The sequence below is a fragment of the Meriones unguiculatus genome, chromosome 19, assembly GCF_030254825.1.
Source record: "Meriones unguiculatus strain TT.TT164.6M chromosome 19, Bangor_MerUng_6.1, whole genome shotgun sequence".
Lineage (NCBI taxonomy): Eukaryota > Metazoa > Chordata > Mammalia > Rodentia > Muridae > Meriones > Meriones unguiculatus.
Genome location: NC_083366.1, coordinates 8038699 through 8059844, shown reverse-complemented (window position 1 = coordinate 8059844; position 21146 = coordinate 8038699). Strand labels below are relative to the sequence as shown.

The 21146-nt window shown below is 45.4% G+C and overlaps 1 protein-coding gene across 4 annotated transcripts; it reads right to left on the bottom strand.

Annotated features, from left to right (window-relative positions):
- Positions 1-905: 905 nt before the first annotated feature.
- Skida1 (SKI/DACH domain containing 1) lies at positions 906-16061 on the bottom strand. 4 transcript variants are annotated; one of them, XM_060373034.1, is made up of 4 exons: positions 14253-16061; positions 9397-10201; positions 5925-8480; positions 906-1077 (listed from the first exon to the last, which is right to left on the bottom strand). In XM_060373034.1, exons 3-4 carry the CDS (start codon positions 8365-8367, stop codon positions 1061-1063), a joined length of 2460 nt encoding a protein of 819 aa, XP_060229017.1. In that variant the 5' UTR covers positions 8368-8480; positions 9397-10201; positions 14253-16061; the 3' UTR covers positions 906-1060. The 4 variants fall into 4 exon arrangements, with proteins under 4 accessions (XP_060229017.1, XP_021486741.1, XP_060229015.1 ...); XM_021631066.2 differs by lacking the exon at positions 906-1077 and having other exon boundaries at positions 2832-8480; positions 14253-16056; XM_060373032.1 differs by lacking the exon at positions 906-1077 and having other exon boundaries at positions 2832-8477; positions 14253-16056.
- Positions 16062-21146: the final 5085 nt, after the last annotated feature.

Here is a 21146-nt window from a genome sequence, read left to right as displayed (position 1 = left end):
GCTAGCTGCCCTTGGGTGCCTGCGAGTTCAAAACACACTTTCTCAAAAATTAAAAGCTGGACGGCCTTGTCACTTTCTTGGCTGGACGAGGCAGCACCTCTAGAAGTTCCGCATCACTCTTGGCCCGCGCCTGCTTGCGCGCGCGAGGCCTTGGAGGTCGAGCGGCCATTTACTGCCCTCTGATTGCGCTGAGGACCAGGTTAGCTCATAAAGCCTTTCACACTCAACAATGGGGATTTTCTCAACAATTAACAAGAAACAACATAATAAAGCCATTTACAAAGACCTTGCTATTTACTATAAATTAGGCACTCTTTAAGAGACCAGTGCGTAATTTCACACACTTTACAGCTGGGGCTGCATTTTAAACAGCCGGGAAAACAAGCTTGCTGCACTTTGCTGTGACCTGCGCGCGTCCACCTCTGTTTCCCCTCTTCCCCAGCTTTGTTTGCACTGCTGCACCCCAGCCTCCCAGCCGAGGGTGTTTTTCCAGGTCACTGTCTCACGTTTCCCGTTTCCAGGTCATCATTCCACTTGCAGATGCACTGAAAGCAGTTCCAGGGGATGGGAACCACCGCGCCAAAGCAAGCAAGCCTTGCCCTCGGTTCCTGCCACTCCAGCAGTTGCTCCGGGCCTGGCCAGCGTGCCCACTCCCGCTCGCTAGGCCTCTGCTCCCGAGCCACTTCCCAGGAGGAGACCGCAACCATGCTGGCCCAGTCCCTTTGCCACTCGCTTCCCACAAGCGTATTTTGCAGGCCTTGGAGTCCGCCGAGCAACGCAAAGAGCTGGGTCCCTTTGGCCTGGGGAAGAGGGATGAGGCCTGGGCAAGAAGGTGAGAAACACAGGGCAGCAAGTGCAGGGATGGGCGAAGACTTCAGGATACACAAAAGAAGTGCAAACTGAGGGGAAGCATTCCAGTCTTTGACGGGGAGGAGGCCCTAGGCGGCCGGCGTGACCGGCTGCCCTCTGCTCTCGGCCTTATGGCCGCTTGGACTGCAGGCTGCGCTGGACGAGCTGGGATGCAGTCTCTTCTTCCTGGAGGAGCGAAATCGTCACCCGTTCAGAGGAGAGCAAGATCTGGGCGGGGAGAAAAAGTCACAAAGAAATTTGTTTGCCACCATGCAAAATGGCGGCACTTCAACATCTTTCTGGTGGTGATGGTGGCCCTGGTCAGAGAACCCAGAGGGGCTCCGGGTCAGTGCAGTCCCCCCGAGCTCGGTGGCTGGGGGAAGCAGCCCTGGGAACGCCCTCAGCCCTTTGCCTGCAGCCCTTGGCCGGCTCCACAGCCCCTAGCCTCCCCTCCCAGGCCGCTAGGCCTGGAGCCCGCGCCAGCAGCCCCTGGCCACTGACCCCTGTTTACAAACACAGCCTGGGGGCGGGGTGGGGGCGGCCTGAGCGCGGGCTGCAGGGCTGGGGGGGGAGGCCGCGCGCTGCCGAGGACGCCACCAGCAGAGGGGAACCAGGACTTGGTGCGGGAGAGCGGGCCCGGCAGCTGGAAAGGACTGAAGGCCTTGTTTTTGAAACTGTCAATTCCCTCAACCCCTATTGTGAGGGCTTCATGCAAAACATCTCAGGCCTTTTAAAGCAGGAGCTTGTGAGGCCGCCACAGTTTGAAAAGGAGCGAGAGTAGCGGGGGCCTAAGGCCTGGGCAAAGACTGATAGCTGCCTCCCCCACTCCTCCGTTCTTTAAAGCAAAAGAGGGCCTGCCAAACAGGTAAAGTGCGGCCCTCCCCCACCTCCTGGTTAGGCCCTACGCACCCAACCCCCAGGCTGGTTTGCAAAATGCCCTTTGGCCTAGGGAGCAAACCTTAACCAAAGCCAGAGGGAAAGTAGTTGTTCTAGCAGAGAAAAGGGAGAATCCTCGGGATGACTCGGGTGAAAGGGAGCACTCTGAAAGGCAGATGCCTGGTTCTCCTGGCCAATTTAGCTGATAGGAGGCCTTGATTTTTTTTTTTTTTTCCTTCCTATTTTGGTCCTGGGAAATCCCTCCCTCCACATATCCTTTCCAGCATGAAGATGTTTTCAAGGTGAAGCAAAACTCGCATTTCTTTCTTTTAATAGGTGCTGATGTTTTATTGTTTTTTAGAAAATTTTCACCGTGGAGTATTTTTGTTTTCTTTGAAAGAAAAAAAAAATGCTTTCGAAGAATTAGTTTCACCTACATCTCTTTCTGTATGCAAACAAAACTAACATTTTCATATCAGTAGAAATTTCAAGCCCATTTCTTGTTAGCTAAGAACTTTAAGGAATTTCTAGACCACTGGAAGTCACCCAGACACAAATAAGATTTAAAAAAAAAATCCACACACCAGCCCATCTAGTTTGTGTTATTGCTGTTTAGTGGTGGCTCCTTGTTGTTGGTTTTCAAATAAACAACCATTATTGAGATTACTCCACTGTAATCAAGTAAGGCAACAGAAGGAACACCCCTCTAAAAAACTAAATAGCCAGGGGGTAGGGGGAGCAGGCTGTATTTTTATAAAGGCAGATAACCTGACTGGGAAAGAAAGTACACACAGCTCTTAAAAAAATAATTAAATCTTCACTTCACAGTCTTATCAGGAAATTACTTTTATATAGAAGACCAGATATATAAGTTTGCTTCAGCCAAAAGTCAGAGAAAGCAGCTTTTCCTATACTTTCCTCATGTCTGTTGAGCTAGTTTAGACACAGGCATCACTGGCCCTATAGTCTTATAACACTTACAGAACAACCTATTCCCTGAAAACATTTAAATGTAAAAATGCAATCTGTCAGTGGAGGTAACTTTTGTTTCTCTCTCAGTAAGGCTTAACTTTTGAACAAATGTGACATTTATAGCAGCTGAGAAGGACCTAGAAATTGTCTTTAATCATAAAACAACCCAAATAAAATAAACTGTGCTGGGAATAATTTCCACAGCAGGATGGAAAACCAGCTGAGGGCTACCAAGAACTGAAAGAATACCTTATATTTGCACACTAAGACTTCCTATTTGGTACACTTTCCTGACAGAAGCCCCAGCTCAGGGTTTGCTGTGGCTGATGGCCTGTAGGAACAGTGTGGGGTAAAATCTATGTTGAGTCAATGTCTTCCCTTTTGATGGTATCACTCTGGCATGCCTGGGCCTCCATACTGCTCATTCCCCAGCTCCTATAAGTGGAAACTATTGATTCTCTGAGGAATGAAGACCAAGTGGCCAAGCTAGAGGCTGATATTTTGTCCAGAAGTCTATGGTGTATTTGTACTACTTTGTGTTTATTCCATCTTATTATTATAAATAATAAATATATATTATTTATAATTTGGTAAGTCTGTAGCCAACATAGAAAGTCCTGGACTAAACTGAGAAGTCACTGTACTTGAACTTTCTTGTCTTAGCACTAATTACAGAGTAGAAATTACAGACTTCCCTGTGTGGATGTCACACTTTTTACAGACTGGTGGTTTTGTTTGTTTGTTTTTGTTTTCTTTTCTTTTTTAAGACAACTCACGGTCTGCATTGCCTTCCAAAGAGGAAAGGACTCAGGCTCAGAAGCCAGTTGCTCAGCTTTCTGGGACTTTTAACTGAGAATATGGACCAGTCTTTGGAATTATATACAAACATGAATTCAAGGATTACATCCCCAATTTTACTTTGACCATATCTATGATTCCAATAAAAAAAAAAAAAGTGATCCAGTGAGTCTGCATCTGGCAACATTCAAGAAAGAAAGGATGGGAGGCAGTTCAAAGCATCTGTTTACTTCATCCAAATGTATTTGGATGTGGGCATTCTCAGCCTCTGTCCTTTCCAATAGGAGGACACCCACAGATCATGCACAGCAATTAGGTCTGAGACCATCCAGAACTATCTGAAACATTTATAGACAAAGGGAAAAATTCAAAGGAAGTAGGAATTAAAAGGTTAAGAAAAATAAATAGCTGAATTTCCATGAGAAATAATGATTTAAATTCACATAGTAAACATTTCATTAGTGTTTTGTTTTGCTTTGTGATTTATGGTCTATAGATGCAACTTCTTAGACTAAAGATAACAAGGATCTGAGATACATAATTTGGTGGCTCAAGACTTACTAGATTCAACTTTCATTAAAATAACAACTGATCTTTACTTTCTTAAATATAAAACTTTTAGTAGTTTGTCTATAACAAGTTTGAAAAGTTTTTCTGTTGAGAAGAAATCTGCCAGTGTTATCCCCAGAACCTGATTGGTCTCATCACAAAGTATTACCACAAAACCCTGCACCCAATAAATGCATTTCTTTCAGGCAAAAACATTACAAGTGAAAATGTCAACAAAACCATTCATTCTTGTTAACCCTTCTTCAATCTGGAATAAGTAGAAATGTATGGAACCAGGAATTTTAAACAGTGTTTTTAATTGAAAATAAAGCTAAAGCATGCTTTTCAACAGTGCAAATTTCCATAATTTTGATTTACTGCTCTCCTCGTTACAACCCAGCACACCAGCCTGGCCTTTCCAAGGGGTAGACCATTTGCATGTGGAGCTACTTCAATTTAAGTGCAAATACAGACAGTCACCTCTGATTGTCACGTGCAGTAGAAACTCGCCTGTTCTATACACAGGATGGCCTTTTGAAAACAGAAGTTTAGAGAGATGCAGAAAAAAAGCATAAGGTAATAAAATCCAAGTGCCTGAGTTCTGGTACCAAAAAGCCCTGAAATAACTGTTACTTTCCAGCTGGGGTGTTACAACCCTCACCCCTCTTTTTCTTGGTTGTGTTTACTGTTTGGTCACTATGATGAGTTAGGCCATTAAATATCCTGCTTTAAGAGAACATTTTAATTGTTTTGAAAGCTTGAAGAGTTATCTTCAGACCACAAGGTAAGCAGGACCACGGCAAACGTCATCCTATCTAAAATGTTTGGGTGAGAGCACAGAAAGGAATTTTCCAATTGGAAGGAGTGACCACAAAGGTAAAAAAACAAACAAACGAACAAAACCCCAAAAAACCCATCCTTAAAAAAAAAAATCCCATAGTTCTTTTACTTCTCACACAAGAGGCAGCTTTCTAATCAGCATCCAATCAGGACTCATACCCCAATCTTTCTGTTAAAAAAAAAAAAAGTTAAGTGCAACTACCCTTGGAAAGAGAATGAGGGTAGAAAAAAGAGACACCCACAAAGAAGAGCTCCAGAAAATTACACTGTGCTCACAGGAACTTCTTGCTACCTCATTGTGCAACCACGTAACCTAACAAACTTTCACTGAATACCAGTTACGCTTTCAGGTCTGAAATCTAGTGCATAAACTTAATGGCTCATTGTAATATTTATTATTCAACCTTTTGACATTTATTTGTAGCAGTTGAACTGAGGTACCGAGGCATTAGCACTGAAACAGTAAAGTGTCCCAGCTCTACCAGAATAACTGGGTTTTACTTGAGTCTTTAGCCTGAAGTAGTCTGTGGTATGTAAACCAACCCTTCTCCCACCCCACCCCCACCCCCAAAAAAAAAATCCGCAATGGGAAAAAAAAAAAGTAATCCGATTTCTGTCTTCAAAATGCGATAAACCAGGACTCCAAAGGGGTGTAACACCATTAATGGACTTGTACAAGCCATCCTGTGCAGTTACAACAAAAGGAAGGTAGTATGGTTCAAGAAAATAGCTTCCAAAACATTTTTATGAATTAAATTTCCTGAATTTGTGACTAGGTGGAAGAGGTATTGCAGAACCGCCCAGCTGCCATTTCCATACAGGATGGGCCTTGTGTGGAGGTTGGGAGTCCTTAGTGGTGTTTAAGGAATACGCAGGCCACAGATCCCCATCCTTCCCAAGAATGAGTGATGGTGGACAAGGAAAATTGGCCATGAAACTAAATGGCCTTTTCACGGCCGACGCTACATTGCTGGCTACCTTTTTCCGTCTGCTTAAAACTGTAACGTCATCCAGTGTTCCTTCATGTGTCTCAGTTTTACCTGTAGGACGAGGGCTTCTAGCTGATTTCAAATTTGGTTTGACTGGAGGTGTCTGAAGGACTGGTCGTTTGCCCAGTACTAGTGTCCGGTAATTTTTTCTCACCCTGGCACCAAATTTATATTCCCCATCCTCAGGTTTTGGAGATCCTAAAGTGCATGAAAGGCCCTGACTCGGAGCCAGTGGATTGAAGGAAGGAGTTTCTTTCTCAGGGCATGCAAAGCCATCCTTGGCTGTGGGTAACAAGGCGTCCTCCTCTTTCTTCTCAGTCACACTGTAAAACTCACCCTTTGTGTCATTGCACTCGCACTTTAGCTTATCTGTAATAAGATCAGGTTCATATTCCTCATTAGCACTACTGTCTTCTACTTTTATTTTAATATTGTGCAGAAATGGCAATGTCTTGTCGCCTGTGTCAGTACAGAGACTCTCAGCTTTAGTTGTTGCTGCTGCGGCTGCTGCTGCTGCTGTTGCTGCTGCTGCATCCACTTCGGGATCAGTTTGTGAAGAGGGCAAATCCATAGAAAATTCAGGACAAAGAGGGATTTTGGAATCTTTTCCTGAATTTGCTGCTCTTCCACAAGAATCATTATTTAAGAACCGAGCAGCTATTGTGCTGTTTTCTGCACAGTGTGTAGTGAGAGTTGCTTGTAGGCATCTCCTAGCCTCTCGCAGTATTCTTTGTTGTGGAAATACATTGTTTGTCTTTGGGCTAGGTGAAGAGGCCCCCTCTGCCAGGCAGTTAATTGTCAGGTCAGTTCTCTTTACAGTACTGGAAATTTCAGAGTGTGGGAATGTAATCTCAGATACCCTATCGTTTCTTATCTCTGGGAAACAACTCCCCATGCTGGCCGGGCAGTACACCGGAGCCCCTTTGGGAGCCCAGCTCTGAAGATTCCACTCCTCTGGCGACTCGGCTTTGACACTACTCTTGAGGTCGGGAAGTCCGCCGGCACCCTCGAAAGCAGCGGGTTTGGTTGCAGCGGCGGCGGAGGCCAGATGGTACAAGAAGTTGGCCTGCGCCTGCACGCTGGGAGGCTTGCAGAAGCTGGTGCGCCTGAAACGGATGCTCTGCACGGACACTTGGCTGGAGCCGGAGCTGGAGTCCGACTCGGTGGACGAGTCCTCCTCCTCGGAGCTGTTTTCACTGGAATCCGAGGCCCCGCTGCCCCCCTCTTCCTCCTCCTCCTCCTCTCCTTCCTCCTCCTCTTCCTCTGAGGATACCGAGTTGCTGGAGCTGGACAAACTGGAGCCAAAATCCGAGTCGTTGGCTGCATGGTCGGAGTAGGAGCTGGACTCGGAGTCGCTGCTGCAGCTCTCGGGAAAGCTTCCGAGATGAGGCTGCGGCCGGGGGTGGTGAGGGGGTGGGTGGCTCGGCGTCGGCGGCTGGGCCCGGTGGTGGTGGTGGTGGTGGTGGTGGTGATGGTGGTGGTGGTGGTGGTGGGGCGGCGGGCAGAAGCCGTTGACCAGATGAAACCTCTCCAGGCAAGTGGCCCCGGCGGCCGCCGCCGCCGCAGCCGCCGCCGCCGCCGCCGCCGCCGCCTTGGCTTTGTAGGACCTGGGCAGCAGCAGCAGGCGGCGGGCGCCGGCGTGGGGCGCGAGCAGGCAGCTCCTGGCGGGTCCGCGCTTGCGCTTGCAGCGGTAGGTCAGGCTCCCCGCGCCGCCCGCGCCGCCCGCCGCCTTGGGCTGGGGCCCGGCCGCCGACGCCTGGTAGTAGGCGGCAGCGGCGGCCGCGGCGGCGGCGGCGGCGGCGGCGGCAGCGGCGGCGGCGGCGGCCGGATGCTTGCTGCACAGCAGGCTCCGAAAGTAAGCGGGGTCCGAGTGGAAGGCGACGTAGTTCCCCTGCAGCGGGGCAGTTTCATAGTTTAGGGGGGCTTTGCAGGGCGAGCGCACGACCTCCGGGTAGCGCGAGCCCGGGTACTTGCTAAAAATCTGAGGTAGATGGGCGGCGGGGCGCGCGGCGGCGGCGCCCGGACGCTGGGACTGCGCGCTGATTGGCAGGGGCCGCGCGGCTCCGCTCAGGCCCCGCCAAAGTTGGTGCTTGTCCTTCCAAAAAGCCGGGCGGGGGCTGGCGGCGGCGGCGCGCTCTGGCGGCGGCGCCTTTGTGGCCAGGGCCTGCCCGACCCTCCTGCGCTTGGTCTTGAGCACACGCTCGGTTTTGCAGGAGGTGTAGAGCGCTTCCACGTCTTCCCGGGAGATGAGCGTGCATTTGGCCGCGTGGAAGGCGATACTGTTGATTGCTTTGAGTTTCCGCAACTCCTCCAGGTCGCAGTGGTGCTTTTTCACTTTCAGATGATCCATGCGCTTGTGCACAGTCGTCCTCGGGATGTTTTTCAGCAGATCTGTGAAGACTTGGGAGAGAGCAAACATTTGCTTTCCTTTAATGATGAGGTAGCCGAGCCTCACGCCATCCACCTCTTCGAAACCTGACTTCAGGTCTCCCATCTCGGGTACTAAATGATCCCCACCATTTGCAGTAAATATATACGTGACGCATACATACACATGTATGTATGTTAATCCTCCGCCAGATGCTGCGTGTGTCTCAAGGCATCCTGCTAATAAAATAACAAAGACTGTTATTCCCGGCGAAGGGAGTGCCAAACTCTAGGCGAATTACTGGGGGGTGGGGGGAGAAAAACCCCATGAAATTACACTGACTTGATTCTTGCTTTTTTTTGGTATTTTTTGTTTGTTTGTTTTCGTTTTTTTAAAAAAGAGGGGAAAAAAAAACCCATCCGGTTTCAGATCTGCCAGTGTGTTGGTCTGAGTCCTCGCTGCGGATCAGTACCTGGGCCCCTGTACTCCTTCCTTCTCCATTGGAGCACTATGATAATGGAATGTGAAGGGAGAAAGAGAAAAGAAATGCAGCTGCTATTCCCGCCGCTGCTTTAGCTACAAATAAAATGACAGAGTGAAGTGAGCTCGTCCGGAGACACCTTCATCAATTAATTCCCCTAAAGCCAACGCTGATTGGACACTCCTGACAGGTGATGCAATAAAAATTGATATTCCACCCCTTCCCCCCAAAATCTCCTACTAATTAGCATACCCTTATACTGCCACCTCCCCTCCCAAAGTAAATAATACAGACGGTATATAAATCTTTCCATTAAACTATCGGAGCTCAGAAACAGCCTGACTCACAGACTTCATCAGAAGCAGTGTGTGTACGCAAAAAAAAAAAAAAAAAAAAAAAAAAGCCACCGTATATTCCCCTTTAAAGAAATACTGCCTATTTTTTGCTTTATTTGCATTTTACCGATACAGCTATTATCGTTTCAAAGGAAAGCATTTAAAAAACATTATCAAGCCCAAATAGATATACCCCCACCCCTCTTTTCTTCGGAAAATGAAGCTTTTGAGGGAAACGCGCCAGAATAGCTTGGTATTTCCCTTAGGGGAGTGGGGAAGGAGACAGGCTGGGATCGCCAAAGTTAAACCGCGAGGTGACCCACCCCAGTGCAGACTTACGTTGGCAATTTCTCTCGTTTCCTCCCCCCAGAATGTCCTTTTCCAACCAGAAACAAAGTTATTTGACCAAGAAAGCAGCGTTCAAGGCTCCAACTCAGGAATGTGTAACAATTCAACTGGATTTCGGTTCTCTGCTGAGGAGTGGGGTCGGGGGAAGGTAGTTTCTCGTCGGACCCGTAACAAAGCACGGATAAGCCAGAAATGTGTACACCTTTCACGATTGCCCAGCCTGGACTAGAGGTGGGGTCGTTTTAGGGCGTCCAGCACAAGCTCTGGCCAGAGAAGTCCACAGGTCAGGATTCCAGGGAGCACGTTACTTCCTTCTGCAGCCAAGGGAAGAAAATGTAAAGTCCTCAAGGTGCTTCCAGAAGTTTTACATAAAAACAATGAAAAGAAAGGGCCAGTGTATGGTGCAGGCCATTTCAGTGGTTGATGATGGTTTGGCTGGTAGTTTAGATGAATCTTCCACTGCTCCCTTTTGGTTCTCCATGAAAGCCAGGCATGTATCTGTTTTAACAAAATCACTTTGAATGAATATCAATGTGGTTTAACCTCTTCTTAGGCACAAGCACGGTTTGCTGCCAGTTTCAAGGGTATCCAAAACATAGCCAAGTGAGAGGAAGAGTCTTCCGCTTGCTTTTGCAGGCTCTCAGGATAGCTGGTTGGCTGCTTTACAAAATTTGACAAAATCTTCTTTCGTGTTTGCAACTACAGCATAAATGCAGCCCAGGAATCTACATGTTTCCTCCTTCCTCCCAAAATAGACACATCTGTGAGGTTAAAGAATGAACGGATATTTCTGAACCTGCAAGAAAAAAAATGCACAATAATTTCTTTCTTCATATTCAAAAGTTCCAGTTTCCCCTGCTGAGGTCTGGCCAGCAGAAACAGGTATGACTCAAGAAACAAAAGGAAAAAAAATTAAGAAAAACCAGACAAACAAACAGAAATCAGACGTACAAAAAGGTAGTTTGCTTGACAAAATGAAGTCTCGGCCATGTTCCCCACCCCCATCCCGATCTTCCTTGTAATTTTCCCAGGAATTTGAAGAGAATTGGGAATTTCAAGAAGTACATCCGGAAATTAAGGAAGTCTATTTAAGAGAGTCTGTAACTCAGGAGACTGGGATTTGAAAAGTCATCCCTGGACTACTGTTGCTCTCAGCACAGATGTAATCGCCGCTCTTCAACTTAATCAATGTGTGTACAAACCGCGATGTCTAGTTCTTGCCTTTGAAATCTAAGTCTAGCATTTCCATCCACGAAATCAGAGCTACAGCAAATTACATTTTTGTCCCTTGAATGAGAGAAGGATCACTGAATGGATCTCGTGATATTTCAGGCTTTAAACGTAACCGAGAGGCAGCAATGAACAATGCCTCGTCACAGCTAACACCATCCACCGACTTGGCTTTCTTTTGCATCTGGGTCTATCACACCGAGTTTTTCTCTTTCACTTTCATGGGAGGCAAACTGTACAGGCTTTAAGCAGAAATCGAAGTTTCCAGAAAAAGCAAATGCTGGTGTTTGTTGTTTTAGAGCAAACTGACCAGAGCCTTTCTATGCCAACGACAGTGTTAAATTCCTCCTGATGCACTTATATACTGCCAGCCCTTCCCTCCCACCCCACCCCCGCCCAGTCCCCTCCTCCCGCTATAAGATTTAGATCTAAGAGTCAAACAGCTAAGAAATAGTACACTTAAAAAAAAAAAAAAAGGTGTGTGTGGGCTTTAAGAAGACATTAAAAAAAAAGGTGGACCACAGCGGGGTTTTTTTTTTGGGGGGGGGTGGGGAGGGCAGGTCCTTTTAGTTGTTCCTGATTCTTGTTTAGACTCTCTCTCTCTCTCCCCCCTCCTCTATTTCCCCTGCACATAGGAGCATGCTTTACTAAACATTTCAAACGTATCTTCCTTTCCTCTCTCTCCACCTTTAAAACACTGGAAATATAGGTGCTTTTGAAAATTAGTACAATATTGAGTATTATTTTTAAACTAAAGGTGTAATCTGTGGGCTCATTTAGAAAAAAGGTAAAGAACAAGGGATTTGGGGGAGGGTTCTCTCTATATGTACCACTTAGAAAGTGCCTCTTTACGTACCTTTGCACTTACACATTTGAAACACTCCTATCACACATCTTTCTTTTTGTCTAACACATTCTTTTGTTCCTGTAACTTCCATCCTAGTGTGAGTGTGTTAAGGCTGCAGCACTGGAGCACTGGGCTTGTGCACACACACAGAATGTGACAGACAGCTTTCTTGTGGCCATCAGCACACGTTGCGTATCCGGGGTCTTCTCCAGGCACATTGGGGGTCGATCCCGATAGAAAGACCTCGCAGAGGCCCCTGAGCGCTCCCACATGAAAGGCAGGGGACTGTAAGATGGATTTGCATGCACACCGGGGATTTCGATCAATAGCTACCAACGTTTATGGCTTAGATTGTTAATGCGAAGGCTGGCCAAAGGAATAGGGATGAAAAATTAAAGGTATCTGTTATCAATTATGCTTAAAGTTATGCAATAATTTACTTAGTTTGCCTGGATGTGCAGATCCAGATGTAGGAAGTACTATTCTTCAAAAGCCAGGGGGTTTCTTTGATAAATTTGTTGACCATGTCAGCCTCCTCTGCAATCAAAGATGAACCCAATTCAGATGATGGACTGTATTCAAATTCCTTTAAAGAAAGGATATATCAGCTTCTACGTTTCTCAAACATGTACATATGTGGGGGAATATGGTCAAATGAACATTTATATAGACATCTCTAAGTCTAGGGGATAATTGTGAATATATAGATATATGATATGCATTGGGCTTCTTAATAAAATGTGGTCATTTACCCAGGTAGGAACGCAATATGCAATCTACACTATCCTGAAAAGTATTTTAGCTTTGTAAACAAAGCTGCTTGCTAAAGAAAAATCCTCTGTAGCAAATACAGTTTCAAATGTATTCTTAATGTCCACTTAGTTCTGTATTTATTGTAAGAAAAAAAAATCAGCACTTTCAGTTTTTAAAGTGATGGACTATGAAGATCTGAACATATTTGTCTTTACTTATCCCATATAAGTGTGCTAAATTCGCCTTCAGATGCTCTATTTTGATTTATTTTCACCGTATTTTATGTTTAAATACCATAGCAATTCAGTCTGACCTCTTTCCTCTGGAGCGAAGAAGTAATGCACAAGGCATTCACAGTCTTTTAAATGGGTAGCTGGGAAATGCAACAGCAATTTGCAGGAGTAGTTTACTAATGGGGAAAGTTCTTTTGAAAATCTGAAGGAAAAACCTAAGAATACTTTTGCATTTCTACACTACAACTGTTATATAATTAAAGCACTGAAGGGCATTAAAATAATCCTTTTTCATCCAAGCTCTCACCCATACATACATAATTTAAATGAGGATCACACACACCACGGCCACCACCACCATCTACTTCTTCACCATATACATTGTTTTAGTGATTGCTGGCTACATTCTGTTCAAAGTGAACCCAGACAGCAGAGAATAAGGAATGTCACAAAAGGCCCAACAATGTAAGTCCAGTGGTTAGGAGAACGAAAGAAGTCTCTTACGCGGTTAACTAACATTAACCAGTAATCCTAAGATGAGGTCTAAATAAACTCTCTCTTACATGGCTGAATTAGTTGAAGATATAGGACAATAGAATCTAAACAGTTCTTTAGCTAAACTTATCTGATATCAACATCTTCTCTCCTTTTTGGGAGGTGAAAATGGGAAGAGAAGAATAATTAGGTAAAATGAGGAATAAACTATAACAGGATATTTTTCTTTAAACTCCTTTTTCTTTCTTTCCTTCTTTTCTTTCTTTTTTTAAAAATCTCACTCAAATATACCAGTGCAAGGCTCCCAATGGGCCCATCCTTCTGTTCTCAGACATTTAAAAATCCTGTCTTTAACAGAAGTTTGGGACACAGAGTATGTGCCATGTTGTCTATTGACCCATAATCAAAATGCAGTGACCTTCTACCCTTTTTTTGCCCCCTGACCCATCTTGAATTCAATGCAGCCTTTATAAATTTGCAAATCCTTGGAGGTAAAGGGGTTTTGTGAGGCTTTGTTCTGAAAAAGCCCTAAGAGTGTGCTTTCTAAATTAGACAAAGGTAAAGCTGGAAACCTTAGTGGATGGGATTTTATGCAGGTGAGCACTCTGCAAGTCTTCAGATACGAATATTGCAAGCTAAACAAAACAGTTATAAGCACAGGAGACAAGGAGGTTACAGATTGCATTAAATTAGAGTGTGGTACAAATCACTTCCATGATGTAAGAAATGGTTAGGCCACAATCTTCCTGCTTTTCTCATCTCAAGGGCTGTGGGGGACCCTAGTGACCAAGGAATGAATGGTGGAGGGGTGGGGGAGTACACAGAGAGGAGGGAAGAAAGGTGGGGGAGGAGTGAGACCTGATTGGAATCTGCAGGCACATTCCCTTATCTCTCCTGCTATCAGCCAGTTTAAAGGACACCATAATTATGATGGTGATAAAACAATGCCTGCTTATGTGTGCTGAATAAATAAAGAATGTTTACAGCTCAAGAATCTTTTAATTCCAATTAAATGCTATCAAAGAAAAGCCACTATTCCTACTGCAACTGCCTTTTCCCCCAATTATCTTGTTTTGTTGCAATATTTTCCTATGAGACACAAGGACCTTTCACAATTGATCCTGAACATAGGCGACAACCTCAAAGAAAGTAGAGTTCATCTTCTCCTGTTAAATACTACACAGAGCTCAAGAACCAACATTTATTGGGGTTACCCAAGTTTTTGTTTATTTTACACGAAGGCCAAATGCAAAGGAACTGAAGTGAGGGTACTAAGTGTAGAGGCCTACCTAGGGCCGCTGCTGAAGCCACACTAAAATCTCGCGCACACAGGAGAGAAAGGAAAGACAAGACAGAAGCAGCGTGATGGTTCCTGGAAAGGGGATCCTCTGGCCCTGCTCCCTTGGCTTCAGCCCAAATCCTCCTAGGAGCCCTGGAGCCAATCACTGTCTTCTGCTTTCCGCTACTGGGAGCACACAAAAACGCGGGAGATTAAAAAAAAAAAATCACAAGTTTGATTTTATGGCTATGTATCATTTCATATTCATGACATCAGCAAATCACATCATGATCAGATTTAAACATGGTTTGAACATTTATACCCATCAAGATGGTCACTAGACAGAACTAAGCAGAAAATTTGCTTTTTATTCTTTGATTATAGAGTGAAAATAAAGTCTATTAACTTAGAAAAGCTTACTTTTCAAAACCCGAGAACAATTTCACACTAGTAAATTTCACATAAATGCTTCTTTTAAAGTTGTTTCACAACATTTTAATTCAAACTTTTGTCTCCTTTCCTCTGTAGTAGTGTTTTGTTTGTTTTTAAAAACACGTGGCACAGGACATAGAATGGAAAATCCACTCACTCTGTTAAATGCCTATACAAACTGGCTCTTTTCTCCGTCTAAGTAATGCTGTGCTGCACTGAAGCCGAAAAACAACAAAAATGTATCTTCCTAAAATATATTTTTTTAAAAACATTTTAAAGCAAACAGTATCTGGTGAGGGTACAATATCAAAGGTAAAAAACACTTCAGGGTATTTCTGAGTTTTCTTGAAAGTTGCAGGCCCCTTCCCTTTTGAAAGTTTAGAGATCCAATACCCTCAATTCTACTGGCAGAATTAGGTGGTCTTAGAGGGTCCTAAACGTGACCGATTCACTCAGGCGGGGGCTACGGCGTGCAGCAGCGTGCTCCGCAACTTAATCCTACGCAAAAAGAGGGCAGAGAACGAGAAAGAATGGAATACAAACTCTCCAGACGTTCCTAGTTATCTCAAGGTGGACTGTGTATTTTAAGGCTGATGGGAGCGTCTGGTTTTTGGAAGAAAAAGAAGAAAAGGTAAGTGTTTGTCCTTGTATCCACCAGTTCATAGAGAAACAATGAAAGAACAAAGGAGCCACTTGCCCATCGCAACGTTCTGTTTCTCCCCAGGTTTCAAGCCTAAAGCTTGCACTGGGATTCACTTTTCTCTTTCTCAGGAAGTAGGTTGCTAGGGCTGTTGAACTGAGAATGAGAGAAAAGTTGAGAGGCGATGTAAATAGCTAAATAGTAATAAAGGCTTGTGGTGGCGAATCTGCACTGCGCCCGGCGCGGCAACTTGCAGAAGTTGAAAACGCGTGAAGGCACAGCCCAGGAAATAACCTTTACATACTAGGTCTCGAACTCCGGTTTTAAACAGCCTTGCTTGTTGTTTGAGGGGATCTCTGAGCACAGACGGTGTAGTCGGTACTGTTCTATGGGAAGAGAGTGGTGTTCCCTTTGGATCTAAAGTTGATCTCTATCGCTGTCCTAAAAAAGAATATTTTAAAAGACCTGGGGACTCAATTGTTGCCCTACTGCTCGCTTATGGCAGAAATGGCAGCGGTGGCTTGGGGAGGCTCTGAGAGGGACGGTGTTTAAAGATATTTGCTTTGGGGATACTCTGGTTATCGGCAAGTCTGCTTTTGTGGGTCTGTGTGACTAAGCGCCTGGGCTCTCTGCAGCCCATATAAACGGATCCGCGTGGGGGGAGCTCCCAAAGACGTCGAGCACGTGAAACATGATTTTTTTACAGCCCCCCAAGCGGCGACGAAGCCCCCATCCACCCCACCCCACCCCAAAATGCGTATATTACCTGCCCTGTTACAGTGACACATGTTTATGTTTATAGTCCTGGTTTGTAGTAGTGTCAAGAGCCGAGGCGAGGAGGGGGGAGGAGAGACGGGAGGGAGGAGTAAATGCAACCACCCCCACTTGTTGTTAAAGCAAATTTACGGCGTTCCTGCCAGCCCCGCGAGGGGGCTGGGACGAGCGGAGGAGAGGCGGCGAGTGGGGCTGCGTCGGCCGAGAGGGGGTGGGCCGGGGCCGGACGGGCTGCGGGCTCCTCTCCCCGGCAGCCCGGTCAATAGGGGAGCACGCTGGCGCGGAGGAAAACAAAAAGGTTCCTCCCGCTCGCTGCGTTCGCGTGGGGGGGGGGCAGCGCGCCGGACTCCAGGGCCCTGACCTCTGACCCCGGCCCCGCTCCCCTCCCTCCCCGAGCGGCGCGGCCACTTTTTACCCAGGATGCCCCGCGCGGGCCGCGCTCGTGGCGAGCCCGAGTCCTGCCTAATCCTGCGGGCCGGGCCTCGCGGCCCCTCCCCCTGCGCCGCCCGGCCCGCGGGAGGATTCTCCGCCGGGGAACCCCCGCCCCGCCCCCGCGCGGCCCGGGGACGCGGAGCTCGCGGCCAGGCCGGGCGGGGCGGCGGGGGAGGCGGCGGCGGCCCCGCCGGGCCCGGACCTGTTGCCTGCCATTGGCCCGCTCGGCCCGCGCCCTCTGCCCGCCCGCGCCGCCCCTGCCCTTCCGCAGACGCCGGGGGTGGAAACGGGGTGGCTCCTCTCCGCCTCCCTGCAACTTTTTTCCTCCGGGGGGAGGGGCGGCCGGTGCGCGAACCCCCGGCGGCCCGGCCGTCCCCGGGAAGGCTCGTCACGCGGGCCCGCGCCCCCGGCGGCCTCGCTATTTAAGGCCGCCGCCCCCGGCGCCCGGCTCGTCCGCGCCCCGGCGCTCGGCGCCGGCCTCCCCCGGTCCCGGGAGGCCGGGGACACCGGGCCGCCTCGCAGCGAGCGGCCGGGCGCGGCCACAGAGGCGCTCGCTCGGCGGCCGCACGCCCGAGAGTTGGCTGGTCCGCAGGTGTCTGGCAGACCGCGAGCTCAGCCCTCGGCTCCCCGCGGGAGCGCGCGGTGGCGGGGGAATAAAGGGTGCGGCGGGCGGCTGTACTTCCTTCTAGGTCTGGATTTCTGCAGGAAATCTTCCGGAAGGAAACAGCAACTCCGCTCCGCTGGCAGGGAGAGGAAAGGCCGCTCTGGACGCCAAGGGATGGAGCGAAAATACGTTTAGAAAACGGGAGGCAGGCCCGAGAGCCGGGGTCCCCCGCGCGGCCGAGGCGGCGGCGGGCGCCCGCCCCGCGCGTCTCCCTTTGTTCGGCCCGCGGGCCCCGGGAGGCGTCGGCCCCGCGAGAATGGCCCTGCGCGGCCTGCTGGAGGCCCTCCCGGCCGCAGCGCCCGCGGGGAGGCCGGCCTGCTGCTCGCGTTAGGGGGAAAGCGGCACAGACACGTTTATGAAGTCATCACTAGCTGAGCGACAAATGTGGGCCACCCCTCTCATCCGGAGTGGGAAACTAGAGCAGGTTATATAATATTTAAACCATCTTTCAATGTATGGATTCGCAAATGAATGGCAGGGTTCAAAGGAGTTCGGAAAGGCACGTTTTTCTGTCCCTGTTACTGCCCAGCTCTTTGTTGTGCACGAGAAGTCTGGTTTTAACGGAAAGGGCTCAAACAAAAAGGTGCTTCGTTTGTTAAGGTGAAACGCATTTCCAAATTACCAGGGAACTTCAAAAGGGAAAAACATCCCTTATGACTTTAAACCACTCTTCGGAAACCAAAATAAATTTGCATCCCATCCTACGAAACTGCTTTCCTTTGTGAGGCACGTGAGAAAAATGTTTTTGGCAAAGGTCAGTTTTTTTAAAATAAAGATTTCCAACAAGTGATCCTGGTTTTGTAGACGTTACCAAAGTCATCGTGCATGAGGGCTCGTGTAGAAAGAATTTCAGTCTTGTGGTCCAAAGCATACTAAGAAAAAGAATAATTTGGATTTAGGATTCATAATAGACTTTGTGGAAATTCCTTCTAAAATGCTAATTACGGGTCTGTGTTTTACGCAGCGCTGTTTCCCAAGGTAGATTTTAAAAAACCAATTAGAATTGATCTCTGATGGAATATTATATGTACACGTCATCATGAAAACATCATTTGGCAAGAGTTTGAATTAGAAAAAGAAGTTAACAGATGATGTCGTAAACAGCACGTTGGAAAGACCCCTTAAGATTCAGTTAAAGTAGTGAACATTGTGATTTTGCATTTGAAATGCTGTAGAAGTAGTTTGCATTTGAACACTTTCATTTTGCAGGTCTTCTTTCTAGAGCTGCATTTCCTCCTGGAAAACATTCACTTATTTCGAGGCACTGCGAGAAATTTTATGTGAGAAGTCATTTAAAGCATAACTATGGGAAGGTTGGAACAGGAGAAAATTGAGGTTGAAAATTAAGTAGTTTCAGTCTGTTCATTTTGTTTCACACTCATCCCCAACTCAATTTACATTTTTTATTTATAAATCTTTGAATATTTACAGCAGCAAGGTTACGTGGTTGATAGATGAATCATTTTTACATCTTTTACTATCGCAGGTGTTTTGATCTCATTTAAAGTAAAGAAAACCTTCAAAGTCAGGATATAGTAGTGAGAAAAACAACAAATGGGCAGGACAAAAAAGTAAGAGTGGGGGTGGGGACAGAGAGAGACAAGCAGCGTTCCTGGTCAGTCTCTGTGAAACCTTTCTTTAATATTATGTCATATTTCCCCCTCTGCTTGTGCCAAAGATGATTGCATCTTTAATTGGGCTAAAGTGACACCATATAAATAAAAATTCCCTATGTCCTGGCTCTCAATTCCACAGTAAAGTAAGACTGACAAAAAGATCTGAGGCTTGTGTGTTTAATTCACCAGGAATGTTAAGCTTCATAAGATTCACCCTATGGGGTCATGTTGGTCCTTGGCACTGTTACTGTACAATGGCAAATATACACATTATAGATTTTAAAAATCTTAGATGGCTAGACAAACAGTTTATTAATTGAAGGAATAAAAATGAATTTGTCAAACTCATTCTTTCTGAGACACAATGCACTTAATTAACATATTCCTGGGCTTGTTTCTGGATTTGGGAAGCAGTGGCCCCTTTCACAGAGGAAAACATTTAAATCTTAAAAAGTGACCTTCTTTGGTACAAATACTATTTAGCAATTCAGCTTAATTTGTTCTTTTCTTCTCTTTATTTCTCTTTTTTTCCCCCAGTTCCAGCTATGTTTCATTTCTTTTAAGGACTCTTCCATTTCCAAAACTGATTTTCCTCTTTACATGTTGAAAATCTTTCCCTTAAACAATCTTATTTTTTTCTTATAAACCGACAGCAGAATATGTCACATTAATAGAGATGCAAATCTTCACTGTCAGTAAAATATGGAAAATGGACCCTACATTATATTGATGACACCCTGAAAAGTCAGTGTTAAGTGTTCTTGCATCACTGGAAAAAGTATAACTGCATGGTTTAGGGTTATGTAACAGCCACAAGCTCTAAAGGTGTTCTAGAGATACTGTTTCTTTTGTTGGAAATTATGTGGTGTTTTATACCCCCCAAAATGTAAAAATGTAAGTGTGTTATATTTTAATAATATTAATTTTATAGGAAAAGAAACCTCTGAAGCTAAGCATAAGGTTGAGCAAAGCAAACTCGTAGGGAAGACCCTCAATTTTGGTATTTGAAAAGATTTTAAGTTTAGATAACATAAATTTAAATGAGAATCACCTAACTTTCCAAAAGTTAAATACATCTAAAATTAATATAATTGCCTTTTGCAAATACAGCTGTGACTTTTCTGTGAAAAGGTGGCTTTTTAGATGTAGACAGTTCTCAATGATGTGGGGAATACAGACTCTTCACAGGCTCAGAAGGAAAGGTGGTACATATTTTCCTTCATATTCTGAACTAGATTATAAACAAAAAGGACAAGAAAACAGAAGGGGACTGTTTGGTAAGAGGAAGATGACCAGGGGAAGGGGGAGGGGGTAGAGGGGACTAGAGAAGGTACTGGAGCAGGAAATATGCTGAAAGCAAGTACATGCTATACATGCCCGAATATAGCAAAGTGAAACCCATTATTTTGAACATTTAATATATACTAATAAAAAATTAAAAACTCTTCTTTCATGTCTAGTATATGAATTTTAACTATCAGAAATCTCTGAAGATACTGACTTAGAAAAATTTTCTATCATTAGAAATTTTAGTTGTATATGGAAAATAAAGACAGGCTTTACTCTGAAAAATAATTTTAGACTTCACTTATCTTTTTCAACACCACTGTTGTATGTTAAACAAATGTTTCTGTGGGCTTACTACTTCCAGGGTACTTGCTAGGGACTTGGTTATGACTATGGTGAGAAAAAAAAATCATCAAGGAAGAGTAACATGGCTCATTAAATGGAATCTTGCAAAGCCATTAACAGAATTTCAACTGAAAATGTAATTGAAAAGAATGCCCTGTAATGAAATTTGAATATATGATACATATGGGTGCCATGTCTAGGATATGCCTCTATAAATACACAAGATCTACATACTGTAAATAACAAACCAGTTTCAAAATACTTAATTGAAATGGTATAAATATAGCTTGTGATAAAGTTTTCACAGGAAAGGTAAAAACTTACTGAGCAAATCAATAAAACAACTTTTTACTCAAATTTTATATAAACCTGTATGTGGATCCTAAGAAATTGGATATTTTTCTGTTCTTTTTTTTAGTTTTCCAGCTAATTTATTTGTAAATATAGAATTTAAAATACTTCCTCAAAGTCAAGAAGCTAGCTAAGGAAAGTATATAGTGTTACTATTATAGAAACGTTCCCAATTATACAGAACTATACCTTAGTTTTTATGTCTTATTATAGGAAAGAATCTTAGAACAATAGTTCTAATAAACTAGATATATATGTACAAATAGAAGGCGAATAAAACTGCAGTTTAAAAAGGAGATAAATAGGAACAATAACCTACGAAGCAAATACAATTTTAAATATTTCTTTCATAGAATCTATGTA

Bases quoted from the DNA above. Each gene is read 5' to 3' on its own strand.
- Skida1 (XM_021631066.2), bottom strand. From the start codon at position 8,367: ATGGGAGACCTGAAGTCAGGTTTCGAAGAGGTGGATGGCGTGAGGCTC.